At 40.9% G+C, this 10,597-nt stretch overlaps 1 protein-coding gene across 1 annotated transcript; it reads right to left on the bottom strand.

The window, feature by feature from the left end:
• Positions 1 to 7,380: 7,380 nt before the first annotated feature.
• LOC131325545 (probable flavin-containing monooxygenase 1) lies at positions 7,381 to 9,978 on the bottom strand. The gene is made up of 5 exons (XM_058357861.1): positions 9,367 to 9,978; positions 8,779 to 9,016; positions 8,429 to 8,604; positions 7,974 to 8,332; positions 7,381 to 7,844 (listed from the first exon to the last, which is right to left on the bottom strand). The coding sequence occupies exons 1-5, from the start codon at positions 9,805 to 9,807 to the stop codon at positions 7,502 to 7,504; spliced, it is 1,557 nt and encodes a 518-aa protein (XP_058213844.1). The 5' UTR covers positions 9,808 to 9,978; the 3' UTR covers positions 7,381 to 7,501.
• Between the last annotated feature and the right edge of the window lie 619 nt (positions 9,979 to 10,597).

Raw genomic sequence — 10,597 nt, 5'->3', positions numbered from 1 at the left:
CTAAAAAGGCTATTTATAGAAAAACAAAGATGTGCAGGAAATAACTTTCAAACTTCTTCAATACTCTTCATTCTCCTTTGCTTCCACTTGTCCAAATAACTTTCCACTAACATCAAAGTGTGTAGGAGTATGCCAAGTGTTCTTTTCAACGGCAAAGTGTGTAGGACAATGCCATGTGTCTTTTCAACTTCCAAGTAAATAGAGATAAGCCAAGTGTCCTGCACATGTTATTAAAATACAAACACCAAAAATAATAATAAAATAGGCTGCATTCCCATAATCGCCACCTTTCGGCCAATTATCGACTGGCGGTAAATATATGGTCCAAACAGGATCCTAGGGTTGGGGAGCTAGCACAAGAGGGCTTACTTTCGTTCGCCAAAGAACATATGAATCTTGTCATGCCTCAGTTGCTGAGAGCCGCAGTTGATGAAAGGTATGGATCAATATGGTTATCTATGCTGAATTAATTGCTTTTTTTTTTTGGGTTTCCTGAAAAAACACTTATATCTGATGCAGTGATGTGCTAAAGACAGAGGACACTTGTCACATGCTATGTTTCATAATTGGGGAGCTACAAGGAGGAGTACTGCAAATGTGGATTTATGATGTCTGTTTCTATGCTTCTCTGAGTATGAACTTCCTAGCATAGCTCTTCAAAATTAACAATAATAAATTTGACCTCACATTTGATGCAGCTTGCAAAAATTTTAGTGTCACGTCTCGAGTTCAGCTTGCATAGGAGAATTAAATTGGCTGTTGTCATAGGTAATATCACGACAACTTCTTAATTTTCTTCTTCTTCTATTTTTTAATAAATATCTGAAGTGACTGGTTCATTTACTATTTAGCCATGCCATTGCTAATGACTTCCGCAATTATTGCCGTGGAGAGTCATGGGAATATTCCAGGGTTCAACCAGAACCCTATGCAAGAATTGGCACACATCTTCGTTGAAGCACTTTCAGTTGCTCTAGACAAGGTAACCTTGTCGCTGATGGTTATTGAATGTTGTCACTAGATTTGTATTTCACTTGATCTTTGAGTTATTTCCAATGCTTGTTTTAAATTGAGGTATCTTGAACTGCAACTCATTTGCAGGAATCCAACACAGAAATTCGTGCAGATATTTTGGATTCAAAGAATGACATCTTGCAGGTTTGTCACATTTTAAGTTACAAACACATAAGATTTTGAATCTCATATTTGAGCCTTAATATTTATTTTTCATTTCTTCCACAATGAAAAAGAAAATTGTCTTTTATTTCTGGATACTACATATCTGACAGTCCAAGGTCAGCTTTGTTCAGTGGTCGAAAAGTGAAAAAACCGCTCAACTGAAATCTGTTTTTGAGTGTTATTAACCTATTCTCTCTCTCATTGTATGCTTAATTGTGGTAATTTGCAGATCATGTCCTTGACGCCGTGAATTTTTTTGCAGAGGTAAATTCCCAAAATATGTTTACTTGTTCCTTGACCTTGTTGTGTGCGATACTATTGATGCTGGACATCATTAATCCTATCACTTGTTTTGATGTGTAAAAGAGGGGAGACGTTATAAAAATGAAGAAAAATGGTGATATGTCTAAGGTCCATTTTGTTTCTAAGCATTATCACCAAATCTGTGAGATTTGTCTGAGAAGAGGCTATCCTCTCTCTTTCTTACCACATCCCTCCGTCCAAAGGTGCGGTAAATTAGGGGTTGATGAACTAACGTAATATATTGGCTTCAAAGAAGATTAATCAACCTGTAGGAGTTTCATACTTATGATTTGGGAACTTTCATATTGGGGTGCTCCAATTCATGTAAATAATGTTGTTGCATTTAGTTGGCGTTTAGGTACAAAATATGTGATAATAAAGTTAACTTGTCTTTCGAGTTGGATTGTCCGAAAGTAATTACAACACTCTATTTACACTTTCCGACTACTCATTTTTTCGTTCATGTAAATTTATTGGTGCTGAGAATTTGGGGTGAGTTGTGTGTGGAAAACTATGAATAACTAGATGCAGCGTTTCTTACATGTTCTTGTTGGAAGTTAATTTGTATTTTTCCTAAGAGATAACTTGAGTGGAATAATCTGGAAAGTTGGATTCATGAATGGTCAGTCAAAGAGATAAGTTCATTGTAATGGTTCATCTTCCCAATGAGCTTGGTAATTGTAAAGGTCAAGCCGTCCAGGATAGAATTGTTCTAGGTGCTTCCAATTGTAAGTATAAATAAAGGTTTAGTGAGAGCAGCTAGATAAGCAACCGACCAGCTATCTAAAAATTAGATCAAAGCCTTTGTGCCGTAGCAGAAGGTTACTTGTAATAGCCAAAGCAAATCTTGTACCACAGCCCTCTACTGAATGAAATATCCAACGCCTTAAATTACTTTCTCTTTTCTCTTTTTACTCTTCTTGCAATCACACATCCACTCACTCTTCCGCTGTCCCCAACAGTTCTTCTGAAGTTCAGCATTTTTTTTCAAACTCTTCATGCTTAATAGTGGATGTTCATAATATATTTACTTTCGCATTTGCAATATGTTGAGTGTTCACACCTTAGACAATATTTTTTGTATTATATCTGCTTTACACACGTTCCACGATTGCTCTTTCTGCACAATTTTATTGGAAAGTTAGCTGCAAAAGAAGCAGGATCCCATCTGGATTTCATTAGTAAGCTTCTGCATTTGTTATCTGCAATTCAAGCAGGAATATCTTAGCTTCTGGAGTTACAGTGTAAAGAAAGGCGAAGAATACGTGAAGAAAAGATCGAATCATCAACAAATAGAGAAGAAGAATTGATAGTATAGGGGAATGGATGATGTTAGTCTACACTTCTGAAATTTTGTTCTTTTGTATTTCATTAGAAAAAACAGCTGAAAGAAAAAAAAGTTCACGAAATTTTCCTGAAGAGGGTCTCTCTATGTGACTTGTATGAACTGAGAATACAAGAAGGTGCCCTTGCCATTCTTTTCGAAGGGCTTTAGTTTTTCGGGTTCATCATATCTACCTGAATGTCTTCTAGCTTGTAGTTCTGGGTTGGTTAAATGTGAGTTATGATAGCTGGGTTGGTCCCATTGTTTCTGCCAAATTTGCTTATGTGTCCAAAGCTTATTTTCCATTGTTTCTGCCAAATTTGGTTATGTGTCCAAAGCTTATTTGTTGGCTGCAATAAGCTTGTTCACAGCTCTGAAAAAGTCTCTCTATCCGATGATGTGGTAAGTGCTAATATAACGATGTAGTGTCATGGTACTCCAAATATAGTCATATTTATAGATTTGCCATAATGTGATTCGTGTAGTATCACTCTAGCCGACCCCAAGTGATTGGGACATAAGGTTCAGTTTGGTTTGGTTTGGTTTGTAGTATCACTTTGCTTCCTAAAAAAACATGTTGGTTTGAGTACATATATTACTTTAAAACATAGAACTTGTGTTTGGGGCCGTTCGAACATCACATTGTGCGTGGAGTTGTGTTTTAAAGTTGTGTGCATAGATTTTCCGAAAAGTCAGTAACTGGGTACTCCGAAATACCATGTGGCATTGGCATAGTTTATTGTTGCGTGAATGGTTGGGAGTAACCCGTAAGCAATGGTGCGTGGTACTCCGGGAATGCAGAATAATTACTCTTCCGAAGACCCAAAAGTCAAGTGCATGTATATCCACTTTGTATATCTGGTTTCCAAACACTTCCTAATTTCACACTCTGTTTCTATCTTGGATTTTGTATCTAGAACCCCTTTCAACTCTAAAAGGATGGCTGATATTTATGATGAACACGGCAACGCTATACATCTGACCGACGAACACAGCAACCCGGTTCAGCTGACCGACGAGCACGATCACCCCATGCACCTGACCGGGGTTGCTGACACCATCGTCGAGGCTGTAACCACTGACACGGGTGATGTGGTGGTGGCTGAGACTGTTGTCGAAGGTGTACCGCTCACCGGAACCCCACCCACATGGTGGTGCAGTACCCCCTACTGAGGCAGCTGTGCACGGTGGTGTAACGGGGGTTGGAGCTACCGGAGGTGAGCGTCGGCCTCTGGGGGAGCAGCTCCACCGTTCCAGCAGTTCTAGCTCTAGCTCGGTGAGCTATATGTTCACACTCCACAGGCCGTAAACTTATCATGATGTTAACAGTTTATCATTTGATCATTTTCATACCTCTCTTACATATCTTCAGTTTTATTGGTTTCTATTTGGGTGAAATTGCGACAGTACTTTTTCACTTTCACTTGTTATTCAAATTTTTTCTAACAGTTCTGCTACAATCACACACACTTACACACATAACCACACAAACTCACTCACATCAAACATGGAGCCCACACACACTGCGAGAGAATGGAGGGGGCTCATGCGAGGTCGTAATGCTCTCTTTATCTCTCTCTCTAACTTTCCTCTGCCCTCTCTCTAAGAACTAATCGCCCCTTTTTGGTTTCTGGGGGGGGGGGGGGGGGGGACGCGTCTCCTCCTCCCCCTCCTTTTCCCTTCTCTCTCTCCCTTTCTGAAATCTTTGTGTCCATTTCTCCTCCCATCCACCCTTCGATTTCTGATCTGGGCTTCTTCTTTATCTCACAAAACCGATAGGCATCTGTAATGAGATGGCGTGAGGCGGCGGCGTTGGTGGTTGATGCAGTAGCCAAGGAGGAGGAATATCATCTTAAACATGATTTCTACTAAGCGGCATTTTCGTAAATAACTGACCGTGGCTTTAGGCAACGGGCCCACCTGGGTTCAATCCGAAACGGCCCAACGGTCAGAACACAGCGCCTTTGGCCCTGTGCCGTGAGGATTTTAGCCTTCCGAGGCCATTTAGGCCTCTCAGTGGGCCTTCGTTCCGTTTTGGGCTTTTTTTTATGCTTCTATAACTTCCCATAGGCATCTTCGTTTCAGCCCATTCTTTTTTCTGAAGTCTTGTTTTTCCTTCTATTTTATGGGTCATTAATAATTTCGGTATTGTTCCGTATGTTTTCCTAGGGTTAGGTTTGCTACCTTTATATTCGGTTTTATGCCTTTTGGCGAAATGTTGGATTAATTTGATAAAGAAAAGAGTCAGAGAGAGAGTTTCTCTAAATATTGTGTTTGTGTTTGTGTTTGTGATTGTCCTTGTTGTATCGATCATCATCCTTCTTAATCGCTTCCCTGCATCAGTGGTTTTGGCTGGGGTCATGGCTTTTGACATCCGCTTTCCTTCTGATCGTTTGTGGGTACCGAATCGGCGGCTACTCGGCGGTCGTTTTTGAGGGCTTTCGGTTAGCGACGAGGGCGACAACGGTAAAGATCTCTGGTTCTTTTCGTCTCTCTCTTTCTCCCTCTCTTTTTTCCGACCCCCTAGTTTGTTGGTATGTGTGCATCCGACTTTTGGTTACCCTCTGTTTCTCCCGTTCTCGTTCGTCAAGCTGCTTGTTTTGCTCTCCCCTTCGTTTTTCTGCTGGGTTCTAAGGAGTGTGCCTAACGGCTTGGGTGGGCATGCGGTGGTGTTGATGGATGACGTTGTGTGTTCGCCATATCACTGTTGGGTGGTTTGGTTCTTGCTTAACGGCTGTAATGCTTCCGCGGCAGTGGACGGGGGTGACGGATCTGTCTGTCTCCATGGGGTTACCAATGGTGGTGTTGTGGAGCATGGAGGCAGGGATTGGTTTGGATGATGGTTGCTGTTTGTTATTGTGGGCGGTGGCGAGTGGGGTGGCTGAATGTGCACAGATGAGGGAGTTAGGTTTAAGGTTTTCTTGATTTTGAGCTTAATTGTTTAGATCTGGGTGTTTTGGCCCATTTGGGGTTGTGCTTGTATTGTTTTATCTGGGCTTCTAGGCCTTCTGTTTTGGGCTTTGGCCCCATGAGGTTGGACTTGTCTCATTTGGCTATAATTGTCCAACTTTTTGTTGGATTCCCTTGCCCCTTTCCCCCTAATAAAATGTTACTTTTGCCTATAAAAAAAAATGGTTAGTAGGATACCCCTTGTTCCCAGAAACGCGGTACGTGCAATTGCGAGAGAATGGAGGGGGCCCATGCGAGGTCATAATGTCATGATGATTTCATTTGGATGCTAAAAAGTGGAAGAAAGAGCATAGATCTAATGCATGTGTGTCACACAAAGTAAAGGTAGGATCCATACAGAACGGTTCTGGACACAATTTGTGTTCCAATCTATTTGTAATCGAGCTTTGCTTTAGACTTCATAGTGCTCGATGATCATCAACTTGTTAGGAGCTTGGCTCGGCTCAACTTGATTAGTAATCGAGCTGAGCTCGAGTTTTAGGCTCATGTAGTAATAGTGCTGAGCTCAACTTTCTAAAGCCTTACTCGAAAAAGCTTGACACGCTTATAGAGGATCGTTTAGTAATTAAATGAACCCGCGTGTTTAGCTTGTTGACAAATGAGTTGAGCTTGAGCTCAAGTTTGAGGCTCATTTAGTAAACAAGCCGAACTCGAACACTATGAAGCTTAGCTCAGCTCGGCTCGGCTACTTTGCATCCTTATTTGAGAGTCTCATTTTGGGAGCCAATTGCAAAATCTGCTTTGTCAGAATGCATTTTGCCGATGAACTGAAAAGCAAGAATCCAACAATCACATTCGGACGAGCTTTTTAGATTCTGATTATATTTTCGTGCACAGACCTCTTCAGCAAAATTTCGGATCATGAAGGTTCATACGGTACATGAAAAACACATGAACGGTCCAGATTCACACTCATGTGTTTTTCATGGACACTTTTCATCTATTTCTTTCATGTATCCCTAACACGTCTGAAAAAGTAAACTCTCCTAAACACTCCTAGCTATCGGCTTTAAAATTCCCTTCCCTGCTTTCGAGTGCAAGCACAATGCAATCAGTTTTATAGAGTTTACATCAAGTAGAAAATTGGAAGAATTGAAACCCTCACATCAAGTAGAAAACTGGGAATTTCTGATAAAAAAAAAGTAGAAAACTGGGAACAAGTAAAACTCTCAGTTCGAGTGTTATACAAGTATATTTCCAAACTCAAAAGATCAATTCGCACAATTCCGTATAACAGCATTCTCCGAAAAGCTGCAGCTCAAAATAATTTGGATTAGGAAAAATGTTGGAAACAGAATGCCGGGGTATGAATAGATCTCCACCGGGAACAAGCGACATTTCGTAAGAGGCGGGCTAGCGTTTGGTGATAAAGAATAATGCAAGAGTCAATGAGGGTTTTTATGGATCGGCCATCCGGTTATCAAAAAAAATTAAAGAACCAAACTCCTCTAAGATAAGTTTACAAAATATGATGCATGTAGTTCCCCTTCTATTATTTTATAATGTTCAATGATTTTTAGTGCTTATTCTCTAGTTATCAGCGTATAATATTCTTTCGGAGCGATTCATGGTGGTTTGAGTTTCTGTTTGTCACTAGACACAGAATTTCCAGTTCACTTAACTTTATTCAAACATAGTTGGTAGTTGGTAACATCACCACAATGTCTGTAAAATCTTGCGAGTGACATTACACACCAACACCTTATTTAGAAAAAACCTTGAGCTTTAGGGACAAGCATAGTCCATTGGACCGTATGGCTCGAACAACTCAGCGACCAATCCCTTCTTCCTCTTTGGGTTCCATACCATGTCCTTGCAGAGTTGGTCATTGTACCATATATGAAGGGCACCGATGCAAGATCTCCGGAAGTTTTTGTCAGAGTATTGCTTCATGTATTCATCCCATTCTGCTATATCCTTTTCCATCTCTTTGATGCTGGGTAGCTTGAATGTGCCGTCAAGTAGCTCTGCTAGCCACCGACACCTCATCTCCGAGGTGTACAAATTCGCGAAACTCTCCGAGAATCCAATGACCGCAAGCTGTGGAATTCGGGGGTGAATGCATTCCCTTTTGAAACAAAAGTTTGTGTTAATGTATAGCTTCCAAATTGAGACTCAATTACCAAATGTTGTAGTTATTGTGAACATATACTACATTACTATTTACTAAACCATTTCCTTATTTTCAAGTGCTAACCTGTAGAGAGGAACTGTTTTATCAGGTGACTCGGCTATGAGGTCCTGAAAGGATGGGGAGGCGAAAATGTCTCGAAACTTTTTAACACCATTGAACCCGGTAGCCAATATGACCAAATCTGCCTTTAAAGTTTCGGTCTTGCCATCTATCAGAATACCTTCTTTGAAAAAGCCAAAGCTTGGAGCTTTCTTCAATCTGATGCTTCCCTTCTCAACCCTATTGTAGAAGTCATCGGGCACTGTTGAGGTCAAGCAGGAACTGAGTTCTTGTAGGAAACTATGCTTTGGCACCATACCAAACTTCGCGAGCTTAAGCTTGTGTTTCACATGACTTTCGACGAATTTTGAAAATGTCCATCTCTGTCAAATTAGTGTGACAAATAGGATTCCTTGATGAAAAATTGGAGTAGATTTATCACTTGGGAAGTAGCATGAATTCGAAAAAAGAGAGGTTACCACAGGAGAAAGCAATGTGGCTAGAAGACTAAGTAGAGGCCCTTCACCAGGCTTGTGAATTGATAGCTCTGAGAAGCGATTAAGGTAGAGATATGCTAAGGGAACTCCCCATGGCTGGAAATCAGGGATGTTCCAGTGCTCAGTTCTGTATATGACAGTACAGGGAAGATCCATCCCTATGAGCCACAAAAAATATAAGGTGATTAGGATAATAAACTGAAACCTTTGGGAATGGAAAGGAAGAAACGAAATCGAATGATCAAGCTTAGAGTTGATTTAGTCTCATGGGGAACAAAAAGTTGATTCTGTTAATAGTCAGTATCTGATAAATTACGGTCTTGCGGTCTCACCATTTGCTGTTGAGCACTCCATTGCAATGTCAAGTGCCGATTTCTGGAGTCCAACAACAGCGACCCGCTTTCCTTTGACCAATTCTTTAGCAGTTGCGTAATCCATGGCAGCATAATCCATGGAGTGTATAACCTTTCCCTGAAACACTTCAGGACCCTGGCCTTGAGGAAATTCTGGAATGTCTGGAATCCCACTGAACCTTCCCAGACATATTATCACAAAATCAAATTGACGAACCTGTATGTATAACCATGCATGAAAACGTAGGGTAATCATTCTGTTAGAATTTAGAATTAATCAATTTGTGATAGACTATGTTACATGGACTTTTCACAATCTATTAAGTATCTGTGTCGGGCACTCGATACTTGAACAAGATGTGGGTTATGTATTCAATACTCTTAATTCGAGAGTTAATTAGAACACATATTTACCAGTTAAGTTTCTTCCCAAACTATGAATACTCATAGATACGCAAATGAGAGTTTTATATACAGTGTTTTTAACGTAAGATTTAGACGAGTCCGACACCTAGACCTGATATCCGTACTCAAGTCCATGTAACGTAGATGGAAATTGATAGATACCTCAGTAGAAAGGCTTTTGATGTCTTGGATTGTAATATACCATTTTCCTCCTTTAGCGTCAAATGGTTCACCTGTTCCACCCCAAAGTGCCCATGCTTGTTGCACCTCTGATGATGCACCTTCGTAGTCGATGCTGACCGCTTTAGTGTCGAATCTGATGTGGTGTAGCAAATCAAACTGCCGAGCATACGACTCGATATACTCCAACACTTGGTTTTGGTCAGGAAAGACTTCTGTGACAGAATCTGGCCACGGAAAATCGGAGAACTGGTAGAACGGTCTGGGAATCTGCAGCTTAGTAATCTCTACAGTTTTAGTCCACACCCCTCCAAGGCCGCTCTGAGCCTCGAACACTGTCGGGCGATGACCCTTCGATAGAGCGTATTTACAGGCTAGAAGGCCGCTGATACCGGCTCCGATTATGGCCACCTTCCTCTCCATTGCTCTTGGTCGCCACAACTGTAGGAATTCACCCTGAGAGACTTTCCTCCTCTCCCAGTCCTCTTCCAAATATATATTGGAATTTGGCTATTCCTTTTTTGACTCACCGTCTACCAGTGTGGGTGCGGGTTTTAATTGCCTATAGGCTATAACAACGTTGTACCGGTGAAGGCTTTCCTGTTCATGGCTGTGTCACTTGTCTTACTAATGCTTTTGTCCTATTTGATTGGTCGTATATGCACGGTGTTGGGGCTGCAAACGAATTGAGATGCTCACGAGCAGCTCGTGACTTAGCTCGGCTCGGCTCGTTTAGTGATTGAGTTGAGCTCTAGCTCGAGTTTTAGGTTTCTTTAGTAAAAGAGCCTACCTCAACACTTTGAAGTTCGGCTTGTTTACGAAACGAGCCTCTGTAAACGAGACAAGCTTCAGAGTGTTGACTAGGAGCGGGAAACTTGTCCATCTCTTTCTCCCATTCACAAAGGACGATTATTGAGTTGTTCAAAAAAATCTGAATGGACAGCTTTTAGATATTTTTAAAGACATGTTGGGTAGACAAACTTATACTAATTTCAATTCTTTTAGGAAAAAACTACTTACTATAGTTCTAGAGAAATTTTAAAATTTGGGTACGACGGCCGGCCAGATTCTATCTGTCTCCCAGTCCGTCCTTGAAAACACTAGTATTGCAGCAGCATTATTGCGAGGGTGAAAGTTCATGATAAAGTAAGATCTTTCTCGAAATTTGTTTGCCACTTATCCAAAACGATAGAAAGCAAATTATTCAAATTGG

This window comes from Rhododendron vialii, chromosome 5a (genome assembly GCF_030253575.1).
Source record: "Rhododendron vialii isolate Sample 1 chromosome 5a, ASM3025357v1".
NCBI classification, from domain to species: Eukaryota; Viridiplantae; Streptophyta; class Magnoliopsida; order Ericales; family Ericaceae; genus Rhododendron; species Rhododendron vialii.
The sequence above is the reverse complement of the archived record's forward strand: the minus strand, read 5'-3'. Positions and strand labels throughout refer to the sequence as shown.